The sequence below is a fragment of the Herpailurus yagouaroundi genome, unplaced genomic scaffold (genome assembly GCF_014898765.1).
Source record: "Herpailurus yagouaroundi ecotype Mexico unplaced genomic scaffold, PumYag 67793, whole genome shotgun sequence".
NCBI classification, from domain to species: Eukaryota; Metazoa; Chordata; class Mammalia; order Carnivora; family Felidae; genus Herpailurus; species Herpailurus yagouaroundi.
In genome coordinates this window covers 159284-181879 of record NW_024420586.1, presented here as the reverse complement: position 1 = coordinate 181879, position 22596 = coordinate 159284, and the positions used below count along the sequence as shown (strand labels likewise).

At 36.3% G+C, this 22596-nt stretch overlaps 1 protein-coding gene across 1 annotated transcript in view; it reads right to left on the bottom strand.

Annotated features, from left to right (window-relative positions):
- CNKSR2 (connector enhancer of kinase suppressor of Ras 2) overlaps positions 1-22596 on the bottom strand; it is a gene marked incomplete at its 5' end in the record, with an annotated part of 233171 nt that overhangs the window by 99220 nt on the left and 111355 nt on the right. The window contains 2 exons of the mRNA XM_040468808.1: positions 9371-9582; positions 20192-20325. Coding sequence (XP_040324742.1) covers positions 9371-9582; positions 20192-20325 — 346 coding nt within the window. The remainder of the gene's footprint in view (positions 1-9370; positions 9583-20191; positions 20326-22596) is intronic.

Genomic DNA, 22596 nt, shown 5'->3' with positions numbered 1-22596 from the left:
GAGCCTGGAGTATAGAACACCATGCACTGATCTTTTCAGTTAGTATTTATTACTTGAGTTCGGACTTTTATCAAAAATAAGATTTACTCTAGAAAATGGCTTTTCTGGAAGATAAAAATGAAGATGACATTCAACAATTCGTCTGCTGGGGTAGGCTTCAACTGAAGAATAAAGGCTTTTCCAAATGCTTATCTATTAAGTCAGCTGTTTGGAACTTAAAACACAAAGAGATTTTTATCATTGGTGTATGGGTCTTAAAAAATTTTTTTTAATGTTTTCCAATGTGTATTTATTTTTGAGAGACAGAGAGAGACAGAGCACGAACGGGGGAGGGGGACAGAGAGAGGGAGACACAGAATCGGAAGCAGGCTCCAGGCTCTGAGCTGTCAGCAGAGAGCCTGATATGGGACTTGAACTCATGAACTGTGAGACTGTGACCTGAGCCGAAGTCAGACGCTTAACCAACTGAGCCACCTATGCGCCCCTTAAAAAAATTTTGTTTAATGTTTATTTTTGAGAGAGAGAAAGAGAGAAAGAGAGACAGAACACAAGTGGGGGAGGAGCAGAGAGAGAGGGAGACACAGAACCTGAAGCAGGCTCCAGGCTCTGAGCTGTCAGCACAGAGCCCGATGCCGGGCTTGAAACCACAAACTGGGAGATCATGACCTGAGCCTAACATAACATGAGACGCCTAACTGCCTGAGCCACCCAGGTTCCCCAGTATATGGGTCTTTAAGAGGAGCTATAAAAGTCTATTTCAGCATTTTCCAAAATATACTCTATCAAACATTAGTTCATTGGGAGGTTAATGAGTATTTTGTGACCCAAACCAAAAAAGATTCAATGTACAAATACATTTGGGAAACAATAAGCTAATCCAAATTCAAGAAGACCTTCAAAGCCTTTAGTATGCTAATGTGGACTTATTAGTTGCCAAGAGATAAAATATTCAGAGTTTCTCAATTATATTTAACCAGATAACTTCTTTCTTTTACAAACATCCTCTTTCAGAACTAGAGATCTAAAGAACATATTTGGGAAAATGATGGATCCTTAAGCCACACTGTGATGTGAAAGCTAACACTAACCACTCTATTTAAGTTTTACCTTGCTTCCATTTATTACATTTTTTTTTCCATAGGGGAAAATGCATTCTGATTTCAGCTAGGGACAATAGGACTCCTCCTGCTCCAGGGAATGTCATGATTAGGTTTTCTATGGTACAGCAGCTACGGTAGGTCATCCCAGACACTCACAACATTATACTACTTCTGCCCAGAGAATATGCTAATTGTGAATAAATGTAGGTCTATCTTTCCAGGGCAATAATTTCATTGATTTTTTGAATTAAAAAAAAAGGCAATTGGCCCTGTGTCATACAAGGGCTCTTTGATTTTCTAGTCTTATATACCTGCTTCTGTATTAAATCTGTCTACAGTTGATTCTTAAATTAGCTAAGGGTTTCTTTTTATTTTATTTTATTTTTTTGCTAAGAGTTTCTTAAGAGCATCACTGTTGACATTGTGGACTGGCTCATTCTTTATTGTTGAGAGCTGTCCTGTTCTTTGTAGGATGTGTACTAGTATCCTGGGCCTCTACCCACTAGATGCCAGTAGCATTTCCACACCCAGTTATGACAACTACAAATGACCCCTCCCCCCCAAATTACCAAATGTCCCCTGGAGGGCAATACTGATCCAGATGAAAATCACTGAGTTAGATGGTTCCTATTCTTGGCTTCCCATTTTGTCTTTAAGGGATGCACTATTTCACCTTCATATCTTTTTGTCAATTAATTCATTTGAAGAGTTACTTTTTTCCTCTGATAGTTTTGCATCGGCTTTGTGGACTTGGTTTGTTAATCTTTCCATTTTATCCACATATTGATACTCTGGAACTTGGTTAAGAGCTCCTTTTTCTTAATCTTACTATTTTATCCCTTACCTAGTGATTTAATTTGTTCAGGCTATTCTTTTTTTCTTGCCTGGTTTCATTTTTTTTAAGAGTCTCCAACTATTTTATATATTATTTTTGCTCTCCTTTTTTCCCCTAGCAATTAATCTTAAATTTTAAAAAAGGTATGGGGTCAGAACTGTTTTCAGAATTCTGATGCTGTAAGGTTATATTCAGGCTCTTCTGCCCAGGGTATGAGCTAGTGGTTTCCATAATGGAACTTAAAAGAAGGCTTGGATCAGGGTAGTTTCTAGTGTTATTACCTATTTGAACACTCTTCCTTCTGCTTTTCAAAACCAAACCAAAAGAAACAGATGAACTCTTTTCATATTTATTTTGAAAAAAATTTTCAAAAGTTTGTTTTATTTATTTTGAGAGAGGTGTGCGGGACAGAGAGAGAGAGAAAGGGAGACAGAGAGAGAGAGAGAGAGAGAGAGCGCGTACACACAAGCAGGGGAGAGGCAGAGAGAAAGGGAGAAAGAGAATCCCAAGCAGGCTCTATGCTGTCAGTGCAGAGCCTGATGTGGGGCTGGATTCACGAATGGTGAAATCATGACCTGGCTGAAATCAAGAGTCGTATGCTTAACCAAATGAGCCACCCAGGTGCCCCATATTCATATTTCTTTTAATTGCTAGGATTTAAGTGGCTAGTTATTGGGTAGCTAGAGGAACCAAACCAAGGAAATACTTCTAGCCCTTTTGTCCTTTATTAAATCCCTCCACAGGGAGAAGAAGAAGTGCTAATTTGATCCAAAGGCACTTGACAATCTTTGGTATACTTTTATTTATGAGCAGGAGTAATATATTATGGCATTAAATACTATTTCTTGAGCATTTTCCACGTGGCAGGAAGAGTACTAAGTACTAGACATACATTATCTCATTTAATCCTCATAAAAATACCACAGGTAGTGTTGCTATCCCATTTTACAGGTAAAGAAAAAAAAACATAATGAAGCTAAGACTCAAGTTCAAGGTCAATCAGTTATTAAAAGGCCAATCTGTATCACAAAATTCAGATCTATATGACATCAAAACTCATGCTCTGGTATTTCTATTTGTAAAATTACACAAATTAAAGAAGAGTGCCTTCCCTTGCAGATTACTCTGATTTTTACATTAGGAACAGAAAATTTTCTATTTATCTCAAAATACTGCTGAACTACTTTTCTATCCATTACATGGTCCTTTATCACCATCAGCTTGATACTGAAAATTATTTTGTGAAACTGATCAACATGCAGTCTTTATGAATTGTATTAAGTCCAAAGGAGTAAGAATTCCTATGAGTAGAATATACATCTCATATTTCTACATTTTTGATTCACTAATTTCTATTTCTATGGTTAGTTCTGCCTTGGAAGTGGTACAGTTTACTTAAACACAAACATTTCCTGTGGTGAGAATCTCAATTTCTTTTCTTTCTAGCATAGCCGATGAATGACAGCTGAACTTTTATCTGATTAGAAAGACAATTTACATTTGAGAATCACAGGAAAAAGCAGTGTATTACATGATCCTTTAAGGAATTTTTTATTTATTTTATCATTATTATTTTTTAATATTTGTTTATTTTTGACAGAGAGAGAGAGAGAGAGAGAGAGAGAGAGAGAGAGAGATTGTGTGAGCGTGTGCATGTGAGTGGGGGAAGGGCAGAGACAGGGGGAGAGAGAGAATCCCAAGCAGGCTCCATGCTGAGCACAGAGCCTGATGCAGGGCTCGATTTCAGGACTGTGAGATCATGATCTGAGCTGAAATCAAGAGTCAGACACTCAACCGACTGAGCCACCCAGGCACCCAAGAAATGTTTTAAATAGTGCTATTAATTATAATTGAAATGGCCAAAAGTTGGAATGATGTTGTACAACAAAGAGAAAGATGATGTTGAGGTATGATAAAAGACTCTGGGGCCTACAAATAATTTCTTTTCCTCACACTGATAAAATAGTTTATAGTGTTATTGCCCATAGGTCCTTCACAATGCTATTGTAAGTCATTTCAAGCCATTTGCTATTTATGTGGATAAGAGGGACATGGTAGTTAGTTTTCTCTTGTCCCAACTACTTGAATGGAAAACGTGCATGTATGTAACAGAAATTAATTTTCCTCAATGCACAATGTGTACAAATAACATTTATGAGGAGCATTTCTAAAATAACAGCTTTGCACTCATTCGTGTGTTTTTTTTAGTGAGGTCCTGGATTCTCAGTAAGTCAGAAAAGGTCTAGATTCCTTCAAGCCAATACTATTATGTGATATTATTGTAAAAAATATGTTTTCCTCCTATTATTATAAAATATGCCACATTTTATATGGCACATATTATAAAATATGCCACATATTATAAAATGTGCCACAGCCACAAAGAGCCTCAGCCAACTGTGACTACCTTTCAGCAGATCTATGCATAGGAATGTGGTATGATGGAATAGCAAGGGCAAAGAGTCTTGAAGAGTGAAAGGGAAAGATGATGGGGATTATTACCATTCTGAAAAGTTGCCAAGCAAATGATCTCATCAAATTTGAACCTTTGCCTTTGAAGCATGAGCAAATGAGACAAAACAGTTAAAGTGATTTAATGCTGTCCTCTTTTCCCTTCTTTTAATTTTCTCATTAAAGTTTCTTTTTAAAATTGAACTGTTTATTCACCCCATCTTATTCTTCAAATAATTTAAAATGTCTGATATTATTATTTACTTGTTGGGATCTTTAAGTTATTTTGTTTTTTTCTCCACCTTTATTGAGGTATAATTGACAAATAAAAATAGTATATATTTAAGGTATACAACATGATGATTTGATATACATAGAATTTTGAAATGATTACCATAATCAAGCTATTTTTTTTTTTATTTTTGGGACAGAGAGAGACAGAGCATGCACGTGCTAGGGGCAGAGAGAGAGGGAGACACAGAATCGGAAACAGGCTCCAGGCTCTGAGCCATCAGCCCAGAGCCCGACGCGGGGCCCGAACTCACAGACCGCGAGATTGTGACCTGGCTGAAGTCGGACGCTTAACGGACTGCGCCACCCAGGCGCCCCGCATAATCAAGCTATTTTAACACATCTATCACTTCACATAGTTACTCTTTTTTTTTTCCTGTGGGGTGAGAATACTTAACATCTATTCTCTTCACAATATTAAAGCTTCTATGCAACAGTGACAACAATGAAAATAAATACCTAGCACATGCTAGGCACTTTCTAGGCAACTTACAATGCACTGTCATTAAATTCTCACAAAAAGTCTATGAGGCAGGTATTATCATCTTCATTTAACCAAGGAGAAAACTGAGACCAACATCCCCAAGCTCACACTAGAGTAATTAGATAAAAGACAGCATTACCAAGTAGGGCTGATGATACAGCCAAGGCTAGTAACCACTTATCTAGGATGCTTCCCCTACTGTCTCCATGTTTCCAGAAATTATTCTCATCTATCTTTTTAGCAAAGTAAAACCTATTTTATTTTCTCTGATTTAAAAAGGACATAACACATTGTTACTAATTTTACCCCTCAATTTAGCTACCTTTTCCTAAGGTCTGTCAGGGCCATGTCTTTGTAAAAACATGTTTACTTTAGTGCCACTAAATATTAAACAGCATATACAAGCATAAACAGCACATACAAAATCAGACCTACTTTTGCTTGCCTGAAATCAAATGCTTGGATTTGGAAGGAATAATACAATTTGTGAAAATTATTTCTCTATAATTTAGCAAATTACTTTCATCACATTTAGTTAGCTAGTATCACTAACAGAGTCCACAAATATCCATGGGTACTTAATCCAGGCTCTACCACTTACTAGTTAGATAAGTTACTTAACCCATCAGTAAAATAAGGATTCTGTTAGCAACTACCTCACTGGGTTATTGTAAGGATTAAATGGGTCAATGCCTTTTAAATGTCTAGAACAGTGCCTGGCATATATAAATATTATTTACTTATTTCCAGAAGGGCCATCCACTGTCTATCCATATTATACTTGTCTGATAGCTTAGAGCAAATAATTGTTCTTTTTTTAAACTCACTCTTAGCAACAACTAGTAGGTCTACAATATAAAATGAGAACCTTCATTAAAAATGTCTTTTAAAGCCCACAATTAGGATATTTTCAGGCATTTTTCTTTACATCTTTTCTTTGTCACTGTCCAAAAACAGAGTTTCCCTAAATATTTTTTTCTTACGTTTCTAACTTTATTACTTATTTTTTAAAATTTATTTATTTACTTTGTGTGTGAGAGAGAGCTCCAAGGTGGAGCCTGAATTTCAGAAAATATGAGATCATGACCTGAGTGGAAATCAAGAGTCAGACACTTAACCAACCTGAGCCACCCAGGGGCCCCTTATATATCTAACTTTAAAATATGAATGCACTAAGAGAATATGACAAGTATATACATATTTAACCACAAGCACATAATAATAACTGAATCATGTTTCTTCTTTGCTTCTCAAAATCCTATCTATACTCTTACAACGTTAACTCTAAACCTCCTTGAATAAACAGGTAATCTGGGGAGTTAATAGGAAAGAATGGTGGCTAAGCTCACATACTTCAAGATAAGGGTATTTGCGACTAAAAACTAAGTCGAGCACTGTAAGCCTGAAGGACTTATTCATTACATTTTAAGGTATCATACAAGTGCTAACACGTGAAATTACGGTCATTTCCAGAAAATATAAAATATTAACTTTTTTGTACTCTATGTTTTTTTGCAATGTACTTCAGCAGAATCATGTATTTTTATTATCATTACTTTTTAAATCTAAGGAAATACTGTCACACTTGGGAGTGTATGCAATGGGACCACCTTATAGGTTAAATAAAGAAGTTATTGATAATTGCTTATAAAGTTTTGGAGTAATTTGTACTGGAAACATCAGGGTCTGGGCTGAGAGATTTATATGAACCCTCAGATCTCAGACCTATGTTTGAGGAGCTGCCAGGTATTTGGTGGGGATAACTAACATTTAGAAACCATAAAGGATGACTATTCATCATTTAAAACAGTGTGTCACTTTTCAGCTCCTGGGCTATAGGTATTTGCTCACATTTTCCTACTTTCCTAAAGTGATTCCAACACATCTCTTTATTTGTTTCTTCCCTCTAGGTTATGAATGCCTTCCAGGGAAAATTTATGTTTTATTCACCTTTGAATCCCCAGTGACTGGATGACTTTATGTACACAACAAATATTAGCTGAATGAGTTAAGAAAAAAATTAATCTTTGGAAAAATTAAGGACACAAATTCATGTGTGTGACAGGTAGAATTTATTATTTACAATCTGATTTTAAAAATGTTTTAATACATTAAACCCCTAGTGATCTGGAGCAACCTACAGGCTGTGCTAGAAGATCTTAACTGAAATATATCTGTAAGAATCTCCACTGAAGGTTCAGATTATATTTCATGTTGGAAAGTTAAAAAAAATTCTGGATCAAAAGTAAAAGACTTTTTTTTTTTTTTTTACTTTGTATCAATCTTTTGGGCATATATACATTTCTTTTCTCCTAAGTTGTTTATAAAAATATATCAAATATCTGTAAGATATGTAAATTTTCTAAAATTTAAACAGTATTTTATTTTATTGGGAGAGAGACGATTTGTGAACATGATGACACAAGGTGGTTTAAACTGTAGCCTGAAGAGACTAACAATTCATATCCATTCAAGTAAGAACCAAGTAACCAATTTTTTATAAAGCTATCAGTAATCAGCTTCATCTGGTGACTATAATTTCCCCTTTAAAATTCTAATCATACTTCAAAATAAGCAGAAAATAGCCAGAGAATTCTAAGACAGAAAAAAAGAGTTGATATACATACTGCTTATCCAATAACAGGCAGTCAATAAGTATTTGTGGAATGAATGAATAAAAATAAAGATCTTATGTTATAAAGCAGGAGTAGGGATAACAAAGATGTCAGGCCTCTACACTGCTCTCTACTGCAGAGGTTTATAGTATAATAGGGGAGGAAAGCAACGGTGCAAATACCTTCAAATTATGACAGTTCAAAATAATTGCCACCAGAATGGTATAATTGAGGAGCTATGCTAAAAAATATCATTACTTATTATTATGATAAAAAAGCACATGTACAGAGAATAACACAAAGTAAAGTAAGTATGGTTCCTATTTTTTAGGACCATTTTGAGTAAAATTTCTCATATATAATTATTACCAAAGAGCTGTAAGGAAATAAGGCATGTGTAGTAAGGTACATGATGACTAATCATTTGGGACCACAGGAGGGAGGCATATGGCCATGCTGGGCAAGTAAGGAGGGCCAGTGGAAAAAAAAGTTAAAACAACCTTCCTTCTGCTCAGCTCCCATTATTCATCTGTATTAATCATCAAGGATCCTATCTTTCCCCTTCTCTATGCTCCTCACTAAAAATGATTAGTTTGAAAACTAGAAAATGAGGAGCACAGAGTTCCAAATAAGTCCATTCTTTCTTGGAATAGGATCATAACTTTACTATTTTAATTTTAGGCAGCCTTATCTGCAAATCTTTCAGATACAATGTATCAAGTGAAAGCATGTGTGACCAGGTTGCTTTCTTGGTCATGGATGGGAAAGCAGAAGTCAAAGATGAAAAATGCTAGGTATGTTGTAACTGTAAGGCCATCTCTGATTTAAATATGGTGTGTACTTCCTAGTTAGAATCCACTTCATTCAAATTTTCTAACTTCTTAGAAAAAACAAAAATTGAGGTGAGATTTTCCCCAGAATGTATATCTAAAGAGTTTTTAATCCCTGAGGAATAAAGAGTTTATTTTATATAAGTCATGTTAAAATTTTTTCCAGGGTTACTTCAATGAACAAGTCAGAGCACACCTCCTGGAAGGTCCCAACCACCACTACAAGTAGGGAGCTAAAGCAACCAGAGTCACAACAGAGAGTACACAACACATTCCAAAAACACCTTCTGAAGGGCCAGGCCCTGGACAGTGTGTGACCCCTTTTTAATATAGTAGTGGTCACAGGTGCAGAACACATAGCAAGCTATTATATAAGTAATGTTAGTAGGAAGCATTCATCGAAAAAAATTAATCCTTGAATGATTTTAATTTGGCAAAAATCTGACATGATAAAAATTACATGTGATTCAAAAGGGTTTCCATAAATCATTAAAGAGCTAAAATGCTACTTATTGCTCTTACCTATCTTTGGAAATTTTAGAATACTGTTTAATGTCATGCTTCGTATTGTTGCATTAGAAGCACATTAGAAGCACATCAATGTAATTCCATTAGAAGCACATGACAGGCACAGATCAATTATAAAGATTCAAAAGCTATCAAGTAAATCAAGTAATTTTCATAACCCAAAAGTCTATGAAAAGAAGTAGAAGTTCTCATATGAGACATATGTTCTTATGTCAGTGTAAGAAAAGAACTCTTACCGTAAGTCGGGGTGCTTTCTCGTCTTCCTTGACTACTGGATCTTCCTTTTTCATATTCATAGCAATACAAGACAGTATCTTCCTCAACAATATTAAACCTCTTTCGATATTCCTGATCCAGAAATGAATTTGGTGATTCAGATCCCTTATGCACCGGCTTGCCAACCATATGTCCTCTGAGGTCTTCACAAGGAAGGTTTCCTTTTTCATCCCTAAAAATAGGGAAATGTAAAGGAGAAGAATGTAGGGAAGTGTTAGGGTGGTAAAATGGCAGAGAGGGTCTAAAAAAGTAGTCATATCCTTTCCATACAATGTGTCCTCTAATCTTTTCAAACTTTCTTTGAGGCTTCTAGGGCAGTTTTTAATTATTGCTATATTGCAAGAAAATAAATGCTGAGGATCAGAGAGGTTAAATGACTTGCCTAAAGGTCACACAGCTAATAAAGGACAATGCTAGACATGGGCCATGGATCTTCTAACTCGTGCTCTCATCCATTTTCACTGTACTATGTCATATAAAGAAAATCATCTTGGCACATAAATTACTTTTAGGGCTCAAGACAGCAGGTATAAGGTAAACACTGCTAACAACATAGCTTTCTTCTGCCACTGTAACTAATTGATTCATAGTAACATTAGCACTGCTTAAAAACAAAGATGTGTTTAAGAACTACCACCTCTGTAACAATATTTGCAGCCTTAAGAACCAAATTAACATGATATAAACTGATACTGTAAGAATTTCAAACAGCTTGTTATTAATTTAAAATAAACCTTACTGAAAAGAATTACTTAGAGTATTTAAACTCTATGCATCTCATTTAATAGTAAAAATATAAATTCACACAACTAATTCTAAATGGATAGATCAAAATTTCATTCCACATCAGCAACATTTCTTGTGAAAAGAGAGTAGAGAAACCTGATAAAATATGGAATTTAAGATGATGGCAAAGTGATTTTTTTCTATAGTATTCTAAAATAGAAAAATACAATAATTTATAGGATCCCTAAAACTGTTACTGACATATAGTATTACACAGTCCAGGCAATTGGGCCCCTTATGAGTGGTATTTTGGTAGAAATACTCCATTAGGATGGGCTAAATTGAACCCTGTTTATTTTATGATGTTTCACTGACTAGCTATGAACTCTTTGTTAGAAAAGCCTGTCTTCTAGAACATAGCTATGAATGTAAATGCAATATTTTCTTCTCTTGAAGGTCATTAATTTTATTTCCTACTACTTCTTAATTGTTTCCAGTTCTACACTGAACAATGCTATGAATGCTAAAAAAAATTAATTTTATGTTAAGTACCAAGACTGAAATCTTAAATCAATAGAATAAAGTAAATTATAACAAGAAAGATAAAAAGAACAAAATTTTAATTTACACTATGTCTTATAAAATGGTGATGAGCTTATAAATCTAATGTCAATTCAAAAATATGAGTTATGTTTCAACAAGAACACTATACTTCCATACTTTCATACTATGGTACAGTACACTTCCGTAGGTATATGGGAATGTCTAGATTAGGTCTCTCCAAATGAGAACTACATTCCCAGTATTTGAAATATATCAAAAGTAGAGTAATATTATTGTCAAGACTAACTGAATCAGCAAGCTGTCCCATGTATTTAACTCATCTGAAGTTGCGATTGTCATTTACATTGCTAATTCACTCTTCTACTTTTAAAAATAAAAATATTGCTTATTGCAAAGTTGTAACTGGATAGCTAGGTCTTAGGCAACATGAAGAAAGCATATTAAAAAAATGCAGATAGAATCTTATTGACACTGCAATTAGCTTGAAAATAGCCCTAACGAACTCGTGGCACTGGATTAAGGTTTTGCCTATCTATAAATGGGCAGACATTTCTATCAGGCCTGTTACGTGAATGTTAATGCAGCTGAGATCAGAAGGTGATTCAGCCCTAGTTAACTCACCATGCTCTATTTATATGGATATTCCTGTGGCAGAAAATTGGAAGGGCTGGTATTATTTACTCTGTAATGATATGAAAGGAGGGACTCATACCAACAAGGAAGATTTATTAAGCATGTATATATGAAACGAATACAAATAAAGCTGAGTTAAGAAATGTATGCACCAAAAACAATTTTTGCAGTAGAATGAAGTAATACATGCGTTGCGTATATAAAGTATGTGCCCATTTGTGTGTGTATCTCTGTATGTGTGCTTGTATGTATGTACTTACATTGTGAGTCCCTGAATAACTCAATGTATTAATTTGTTCTGCTGTACAGATTGAAGGAAAACTTTTCTTAATGTTATGTATGTAATAAATCTACACTTTTACTCTGAAAAGGATTTAAGGAAATGGATGAAAAGTCAGAACACTGCTTTAGTGGACTTTCTTTACATTTAATGGCTCAGAGTAAAATTAATGAGAGAAATTAGTGCTTAAACTACAGAGTTGTGCAAAGACCTACAAATTCTTGATTTTTATCATAGAAAAAGAAATTTGGTTAAGCATGTAATGCAGTATATACTATGAAAATGAAACTGCATATAGTCACAAGACATATAATAAAAAACTGATGAATTTTCACTCACTCTACATACATGAGTGTCTTTCAGAGAAAAAGGTACTTCTTCTGGAATAAATGTGTTTAAAGAATGGTAATTACATGAAAAAAATTCTATGTAACTTGACAGTTAGCCCTGACATTTTTATGTATTTTTTGGTTTTAAGATGAGAAAGCTTTTATTATTTACAATTAAATTAACACTAAAATGCCTATCCTACATAAACAAAATTTTTTACTATATGAAGAAACAAATGTTCAGATGAGTTACATTAGGTGAACCACATTAAACATCAAAATGAGAAAATGGGACAAAAGTTCTGGGGCTGTATCTATGGAAAGAATGACAACTGCAACAGTTTTATGGCCATAACTTCAAGTCAAACCAGAAAATGCAGATAATTTATACAGGCTAGTGTAAAAAGGGACTCTGATGCATGCATTGTTCTGATTGTGCTATATCAAACTATTGTGTAACTTGGATAACTAATAATTTGACTCAAAATATAGTTAGAATATTCCACTAAATTATACACTAGACTAAGAATCAATTAAAGTGAGGTAACACCTCTAATTATGAATTTTCCTGAAAAGTATGAAGCAATACTGATAAAACAAATACCACCATGTTGATACTTGAACTTCTTATATTTTTAAGTATTTTTAAATAGCATGTTCAAACTTTTCATTGGTCTCAATACATTGCCGTAATCATAAGGCCACCACACTGAGAGGACAGAACCCAATTACTTTATACTTGTCTTCTGAAGCGTATTTTAAATATTTTACGTCTAGGAAATATTTTCTTTATCATAAGTTCTTCCCTACTCAAAAGAAAAGGAAAAAGCATGAAAAAACTGCAGAGATTTGATAAAAATAATTTTCTGATGTTTATCTGTACATGTAGCCCTTGGAATAAGGTCTCTTAAATAATCATTTGCACTGAAATTAAAAATTTTTCCAATTAAAATGAAAACAAACCAAAAAAGTCACTATTCAAAACACATATTTTTATTGCTTCTCATGCAGGAATATTCAGAAAGTCTGACACTATCTTAAAAGAATTAAAATGCAACTTGCGTTTGACTAGGATATCAAATGAATCTGTACATCTGATTATAAATTTAACATAGGAGAGAGGGAAGATGGCGGCGTAGGAAGACGCTGGGCTCACCGCGCGTCCTGCTGATCACTTAGATTCCACCTACATCTGCCTAAATAACCCAGAAAACCGCCAGAGGATTAGCAGAACGGAGTCGCCGGAGCCAAGCGCAGACGAGAGGCCCACGGAAGAGGGTAGGAAGGGCGGCGAGGCGGTGCGCGCTCCACGGACTGGCGGGAGGGAGCCGGGGCGGAGGGACGGCTCGCCGGCCAAGCAGAGCCCCCGAGTCTGGCTTGCAAAAAGCGGAGGGGCCTGACGGACTGTGTTCCGACAGCAAGCGCGACTTAGCGGCTGGGAGGTCAGAAGTTAACAGCTCTGCTCAGAAAGCGGGAAGGCTGGAGGACAAAGGGAAGGAGAGCTGCTGAGCCCCCTGACGACAGAGCTCAGTTTGGTGGGGAACAAAGGCGCTCGCCAGCGTCATCTCCTCCGCCCATCCCCCAGCCAAAATCCCAAAGAGAACCAGTTCCTGCCAGGGAACTTGCTCGCTCCGCGCAAACACCCAACTCTGCGCTTCTGCGGAGCCAAACCTCCGGCAGCGGATCTGACTCCCTGCTGCTGCCACAGGGCCCCTCCTGAAGTGGATCACCTAAGGAGAAGCAAGCTAAGCCTGCCCCTCCTGCCCCTGTGCACCTTGCCTACCCACCCCAGCTAAGACGCCAGACCCCCAGCATCACAAGCCTGGCAGTGTGCAAGTAGCCCAGACAGGCCACCCAACCCCATAGTGAATCCCACCCCTAGGAGAGGGGAAGAGAAGGCACACACCAGTCTGACTGTGGACACAGCGGTGGGCTGGGGGCAGACATCAGGTCTGACTGTGGCTCCGCCCACCAACTCCAGTTATACACCACAGCACAGGGGAAGTGCCCTGCAGGTCCTCACCACGCCAGGGACTATCCAAAATGACCAAGCGGAAGAATTCCCCTCAGAAGAATCTCCAGGAAATAACAACAGCTAATGAGCTGATCAAAAAGGATTTAAATAATATAACAGAAAGTGAATTTAGAATAATAGTCATAAAATTAATAGCTGGGCTTGAAAACAGTATAGCTGACAGCAGAGAATCTCTTGCTACAGAGATCAAGGGACTAAGGAACAGTCACGAGGAGCTGAAAAACGCTTTAAACGAAATGCATAAAAAAATGGAAACCACCACAGCTCAGATTGAAGAGGCAGAGGAGAGAATAGGTGAACTAGAAGATAAAGTTATGGAAAAAGAGGAAGCGGAGAAAAAGAGAGATAAAAAAATCCAGGAGTATGAGGGGAAAATTAGAGAACTAAGTGATACACTAAAAAGAAATAATATACGCATAATTGGTATCCCAGAGGAGGAAGAGAGAGGGAAAGGTGCTGAAGGGGTACTTGAAGAAATGATAGCTGAGAACTTCCCTGAACTGGGGAAGGAAAAAGGCATTGAAATCCAAGAGGCACAGAGAACTCCCTTCAGATGTAACTTGAATCCATCTTCTGCATGACATATCATAGTGAAACTGGCAAAATACAAGGATAAAGAGAAAATTCTGAAAGCAACAAGGAGTAAACGTGCCCTCACATATAAAGGGAGACCTATAAGACTCGTGACTGATCTCTCTTTTGAAACTTGGCAGGCCAGAAAGAATTGGCACGAGATTTTCAGTGTGCTAGACAGAAAAAATATGCAGCCGAGAATCCTTTATCCAGCAAGTCTGTCATTTAGAATAGAAGGAGAGATAAAGGTCTTCCCAAACAAACAAAAACTGAAGGAATTTGTCACCACTAAACCAGCCCTACAAGAGATCCTAAGGGGGACCCTGTGAGACAAAGTACCAGAGACATCACTACAAGCATAACACATACAGACATCACAATGACTCTAAACCCGTATCTTTCTATAATAACACGGAATGTAAATGGATTAAATGCGCCAACCAAAAGACATAGGGTATCAGAATGGATAAAAAAACAAGACCCATCTATTTGCTGTCTACAAGAGACTCATTTTAGACCTGAGGACACCTGTAGATTGAGAGTGAGGGGATGGAGAACTATTTATCATGCTACTGGAAGCCAAAAGAAAGCTGGAGTAGCCATACTTATATCAGACAAACTAGACTTTAAATTAAAGGCTGTAACAAGAGATGAAGAAGGACATTATATAATAGTGACAGGGTCTATCCATCAGGAAGAGCTAACAATTATAAATGTCTATGCGCCGAATACCGGGGCGCCCAAATATATAAAACAATTACTCATAAACATAAGCAACCTTATTGATAAGAATGTGGTAATTGCAGGGGACTTTAACACCCCACTTACAGAAATGGATAGATCATCTAGACACATGGTCAATAAAGAAACAAGGGCCCTGAATGAGACATTGGATCAGATGGACTTGACAGATCTATTTAGAACTCTGCATCCCAAAGCAACAGAATATACTTTCTTCTCGGGTGCACATGGAACATTCTCCAAGATAGATCATATACTGGGTCACAAAACAGCCCTTCATAAGTTTACAAGAATTGAAATCATACCTTGCATACTTTCAGACCACAATGCTATGAAGCTTGAAATCAACCACAGGAAAAAGTCTGGAAAACCTCCAAAAGCATGGAGGTTAAAGAACACCCTACTAACGAATGAGTGGGTCAACCAGGCAATTCGAGAAGAAATTAAAAAATATATGGAAACAAACGAAAATGAAAATACAACAATCCAAACGCTTTGGGACGCAGCGAAGGCAGTCCTGAGAGGAAAATACATTGCAATCCAGGCCTATCTCAAGAAACAAGAAAAATCCCAAATAGAAAATCTAACAGCACACCTAAAGGAAATAGAAGCAGAACAGCAAAGGCAGCCTAAACACAGCAGAAGAAGAGAAATAATAAAGTTCAGAGCAGAAATAAACAATATAGAATCTAAAAAAACTGTAGAGCAGATCAACGAAACCAAGAGTTGGTTTTTTGAAAAAATAAACAAAATTGACAAACCTCTAGCCAGGCTTCTCAAAAAGAAAAGGGAGATGACCCAAATAGATAAAATCATGAATGAAAATGGAATTATTACAACCAATCCCTCAGAGATACAAACAATTATCAGGGAATACTATGAAAAATTATATGCCAACAAATTGGACAACCTGGAAGAAATGGACAAATTCCTGAACACCCACACTCTTCCAAAACTCAATCAGGAGGAAATAGAAAGCTTGAACAGACCCATCACCAGCGAAGAAATTGAATCGGTTATCAAAAATCTCCCAACAAATAAGAGTCCAGGACCAGATGGCTTCCCAGGGGAGTTCTACCAGACGTTTAAAGCAGAGATAATACCTATCCTTCTCAAGCTATTCCAAGAAATAGAAAGGGAAGGAAAACTTCCAGACTCATTCTATGAAGCCAGTATTACTTTGATTCCTAAACCAGACAGAGACCCAGTAAAAAAAGAGAACTACAGGCCAATATCCCTGATGAATATGGATGCAAAAATTCTCAATAAGATACTAGCAAATCGAATTCAATGGCATATAAAAAGAATTATTCACCATGATCAAGCGGGATTCATTCCTGGGATGCAGGGCTGGTTCAACATTCGCAAATCAATCAACGTGATACATCACATTAACAAAAAAAAAGAGAAAAACCATATGATCCTGTCAATCGATGCAGAAAAGGCCTTTGACAAAATCCAGCACCCTTTCTTACTAAAAATCCTTGAGAAAGTTGGGATAGAAGGAACATACTTAAAGATCATAAAAGCCATTTATGAAAAGCCCACAGCTGACATCATCCTCAACGGGGAAAAACTGAGAGCTTTTTCCCTGAGATCAGGAACACGACAGGGATGCCCACTCTCACCGCTGTTGTTTACCATAGTGTTGGAAGTTCTAGTATCAGCAATCAGACAACAAAAGGAAATCAAAGGCATCAAAATTGGCAAAGATGAAGTCAAGCTTTCGCTTTTTGCAGATGACATGATATTATACATGGAAAATCCGACAGACTCCACCAAAAGTCTGCTAGAACTGATACATGAATTCAGCAAAGTTGCAGGATACAAAATCAATGTACAGAAATCAGTTGCATTCTTATACACTAACAATGAAGCAACAGAAAGACAAATAAAGAAACTGATCTCATTCACAATTGCACCAAGAAGCATAAAATACCTAGGAATAAATCTAACCAAAGATGTAAAGGATCTGTATGCTGAAAACTATAGAAAGCTTAGGAAGGTAATTGAAGAAGATTTAAAGAAATGGAAAGACATGCCCTGCTCATGGATTGGAAGAATAAATATTGTCAAAATGTCAATACTACCCAATGCTATCTACACATTCAATGCAATCCCAATCAAAATTGCACCAGCATTCTTCTCGAAACTAGAATAAGCAATCCTAAAATTCATATGGAACCACAAAAGGCCCTGAATAGCCAAAGTAATTTTGAAGAAGAAGATCAAAGCAGGAGGCATCCCAATCCCAGACTTTAGCCTCTACTACAAAGCTGTCATCATCAAGACAGCATGGTATTGGCACAAAAACAGACACATAGACCAATGGGATAGAATAGAAACCCCAGAACTAGACCCACAAACATATGGCCAACTCATCTTTGACAAAGCAGGAAAGAACATCCAATGGAAAAAAGACAGTCTCTTTAACAAATGGTGCTGGGAGAACTGGACAGCAACATGCAGAAGGTTGAAACTAGACCACTTTCTCACACCATTCACAAAAATAAACTCAAAATGGATAAAGGACCTGAATGTGAGACAGGAAACCATCAAAACCTTAGAGGAGAAAGCAGGAAAAGACCTCTCTGACCTCAGCCGTAGCAATCTGTTACTCGACACATCCCCAAAGGCAAGGGAATTAAAAGCAAAAGTGAATTACTGGGACCTTATGAAGATAAAAAGCTTCTGCACAGCAAAGGAAACAACCAACAAAACGAAAAGGCAACCAACGGAATGGGAAAAGATATTTGCAAATGACATATCGGACAAAGGGCTAGTCTCCAAAATCTATAAAGAGGTCACCAAACTCCACACCCGAAAAGCAAATAACCCAGTGAAGAAATGGGCAGAAAACATGAATAGACACTTCTCTAAAGAAGACATCCGGATGGCCAACAGGCACATGAAAAGATGTTCAGCGTCGCTCCTTATCAGGGAAATACAAATCAAAACCACACTCAGGTATCACCTCACGCCAGTCCGAGTGGCCAAAATGAACACATCAGGAGACTATAGATGCTGGAGAGGATGTGGAGAAACGGGAACCCTCTTGCACTGTTGGTGGGAATGCAAATTGGTGCAGCCGCTCTGGAAAGCAGTGTGGAGGGTCCTCAGAAAATTAAAAATAGACCTACCCTATGACCCAGCAATAGCACTGCTAGGAATTTATCCAAGGGACACAGGAGTACTGATGCATAGGGGCACTTGTACCCCAATGTTCATAGCAGCACTCTCAACAATAGCCAAATTATGGAAAGAGCCTAAATGTCCATCAACTGATGAATGGATAAAGAAATTGTGGTTTATATACACTATGGAATACTACGTGGCAATGAGAAAAAATGAAATATGGCCTTTTGTAGCAACGTGGATGGAACTGGAGAGTGTGATGCTAAGTGAAATAAGCCATACAGAGAAAGACAGATACCATATGGTTTCACTCTTAAGTGGATCCTGAGAAACTTAACAGGAAACCATGGGGGAGGGGAAGGAAAAAAAAAAAAAAAGAGGTTAGAGTGGGAGAGAGCCAAAGCATAAGAGACTGTTGAGAACTGAGAGCAAACTGAGGGTTGATGGGGGGTGGGAGGGAGGAGAGGGTGGGTGATGGGTATTGAGGAGGGCACCTTTTGGGATGAGCACTGGGTGTTGTATGGAAACCAATTTGACAATAAATTTCATATATAAATAAAAAAAATAAAAAAAAGAAAGCTAAAAAAATAAATAAATTTAACATAGGACTATATATACTTGAAAGATTTGTGAAATGACAGCTCAGTAAGTTAAATCTTCTCATAAACCATGTTCCCACAGCTACATTTAATTCTAAAAATTAAAAACTAAAATGTTTATAAAATGGACTACAGTTTTATTACCAGACTATATAGTATTTGCAGACACACCATATTGTCATGTAGCATTTAAATCATAAAATGTCAGTGTCATCATATCTTAGAGAATGAAACATTAGGTGCCCTAAAGAATGATGAAAATTAATTAACACAAGAGATTTCAGTTCTTTTATATACTGAAAAAATTTAATATTAAGTGTGGCTTGAAAATAAGAGACCTTAATCTACTGTTTTTGAATGACTGCACAACTAATTTAAAAATGGAACCAAATTCTTTGTGATTGGTACTAATTATCCCCATTTAGTGTGGGCCCCTTTCCATAATTTTTGTATTCCATGAGGCTGGGTATCAGATTGCTTTTGGACAGAATGCATTATGGCACAAAGTTGTATTCTTTCACACCTGCCAGGAATTTCAAATAGAAATTTGGAAATGAAATGGAGATATAGCCTCAAGAAGTCTAGAAAACAGACTTTAAAGGCAACTCATTCTCTTGCAAATTTTCTCTACTTCCTGACAGAAACATTAATGAACTGATCAGGTAGAAACTGTAGATACATAAGTATTAGGGGAAACAATATTCTCCCTTCTCATCATCTATCTCCCCCCACCAAAAGTTCCCTCACTGCATACATTTAAGAGGGCATAAAAGTTATCTGTAACTTTCTCTTTTAGAAAAAAAAATGTATGAAATGCTTCAAAGTAACTTGAGATTTCCTGGGGCTTCTTAGCTAAAGACCCTCGCTTATTCCTTCCTTATTAAAATAATCCTAATTGTTATTTAACATTACTTTCCTATTGTTTTCTATCATATGACATGTTTATGAGATATTTAATGCATAGTGTTTAATACAGATTAGTTGTTATTATTATTATTAACCAAAACGCATTCTCTACAATGCAACAATTTTCCAGAATGTGTTCAGAATTCCTATCTAAGAAAATATTCAAGGTGTTCCCTGAGAATTTACTTCACAGTTTACATACGGTTAGGTTAGTCTCTGGATAGAAGTTGCTCACAGCAACATGATAGTTGGGACTGTACCTGGGAATATATGGTTCTGCAGGAGGAGGGGGGATGTAGAGATCCTGGAGAGCAGAACTGTCTCTTTTAGTTGGTGTACTGATGGTGCTGGAAGGCGTGGCAACGCTGCTTGTGGGACTTCTAGGTATAAGAGGCTGGTTAAAATGAAAAAGAAAATACATACACACACAAACAACACACAAAACAACAACAACAACAACAACAACAACAACAACGACATATAGTTATCATTTTAAAATTATCTATTTCTGCAAAGTTTCTGAACTTGGCTGAAATCAAGAAGCACGTTATTTAGCACATCAATATTCCTCTGAATGTCCAAAAACAAGTAATTTTATTATTTTAGAGGCTTCGCTTAGTTCTCAACTCACCTTATTCTACGGCATAACAACGTAAAAGCTATTTATAAGGTAAAAGCACCATGCAGTGTTTCATAATGGTAAGATTTGTTTTACAGTCAGAAACTTATTTAAATCAAATTTGCTTTGTTGGAATCCCACCTTTGAAACAAAGATAATAAAGAGGAACTTTCAAAAGAATTAGCTCACTCACATCCTGACTGATATACAGGAAAGATATTTCATTTTTTTTTCCCAAAAAGATACACCATACTCTTTAGTTAGCAGAATGTCACACATTCTCAGAAAAGGTTACAAAAATGGAGGATGAAAGGCCAATACAAGAAAATACTTTCTTTTTTTGTATTTTGTTTTTTTAAATATAAACACAATGAACTGTCCTCTCAAGGTCATTTATGGTACATCTTCAAAAGTATGGTGACTAGTGGAACACAATCGTTTCATCCTTCAGAGGTACACACATTTGTCACTGTTTAAATAATGTTTAGATACAGATCTATAGATTCCATTTTCATGCCTGCTTAAGTATTAAATACTTTTAAAAATTAAGATAGCATGTATACTGAATAAAGTGATACATCAGGATGCATTAACTTAAAACCACTCCCAATTCTAAGCTTCACAGCATTTGAAAATGATCTTGTGGATCAAAAAATTATTCTAAAGTGAGACTAAAATTCACAAATTTTCATGTTTATCTTACAGATCTTACTGATTAGCTATGTATACAATAACAATAAAAATAAGAATTTTGGTGCAATTGCAAACACAAATGTAATGATCACAAAATGAACTGTATCTTCACATGACAAGATGTTGCCATTTTAGCCAATATGAAAACACTTTTAGCAAATCTATATAGACCCGCAGTTCTATTACTTTAACATGTATTGCTGGACAAAATGGCATATTACAACTATTTAATATTGTGACAATGCTTTTGTACAGATAAGCAAAATGTTCAAAAAACCAAGCATAAATACAATGTACAATGTAGGCCACTGGGGAAGGCTACATAGTTTATGATTCAGTTCACAGTTTTTGACCTTCCTTATTACACAGCTCACCTTAACAGGTTGAAATCACACATCCTGCCAAAATGACGGTTAAGTTTTAATCTATGTGAAATAGAAATTAAAGAGAGAGAGAAGGGAAAAAAATTGATAACTTATCTGGGGACTCTACAATATTCTATCTTCTATGATGTAAAAAAAAGTCAGATATTTTACATGTTTAGGAATTTTGAAATATTATGAAAGTATGCATTAGACTTATGTTTAACTATGCTGATTTTGAAATACTATCCACTTAAATTATATGTGTCTTTTAGAAACAAAAATCTTGGCAGTGGGAAATTATTAGATTATTTAGGCAATCAAGAATCATTTGTATGGATGAACACCATGAAGCCTGAGGAAATGAAGAATTGTATTGTTTCTAGTGATACCTCTACAATAGATCTTTGAATTAATGATAGGTTCTTTAGATAAGTCTTTAGACACACTATATATATAGTCACTGTGATATGACTATAATTGCTTTTCATCAGGACATCTTGGTATTAAATACAGATGACATAAAAAAAGTCTGACTAAGTTTCATTATTATAGAAATATAAAGAAAACCCCATTATTCAGTGCATTACTTTCCAAAACTGTCTAACAGATGTACTGTGAGAGAAAAACGTATATTCAGTATGCTTTTTATTTTTTTTTATTTTTTTTCAACATTTATTTATTTTTGGGACAGAGAGAGACAGAGCATGAACGGGGGAGGGGCAGAGAGAGAGGGAGACACAGAATTGGAAACAGGCTCCAGGCTCTGAACCATCAGCCCAGAGCCCGACGCGGGGCTCGAACTCACGGAGCGCGAGATCGTGACCTGGCTGAAGTCGGACGCTTAACCTACTGCGCCACCCAGGCGCTCCTTCAGTATGCTTTTTAAATGCCTAGTATCTTTTATTTTAAAATATTCTAATACTGCAAGTGAAATTAAAAACAAGTTCTAAAAACACAAACAATTAAAAAATAATCTAACAAATTTTTA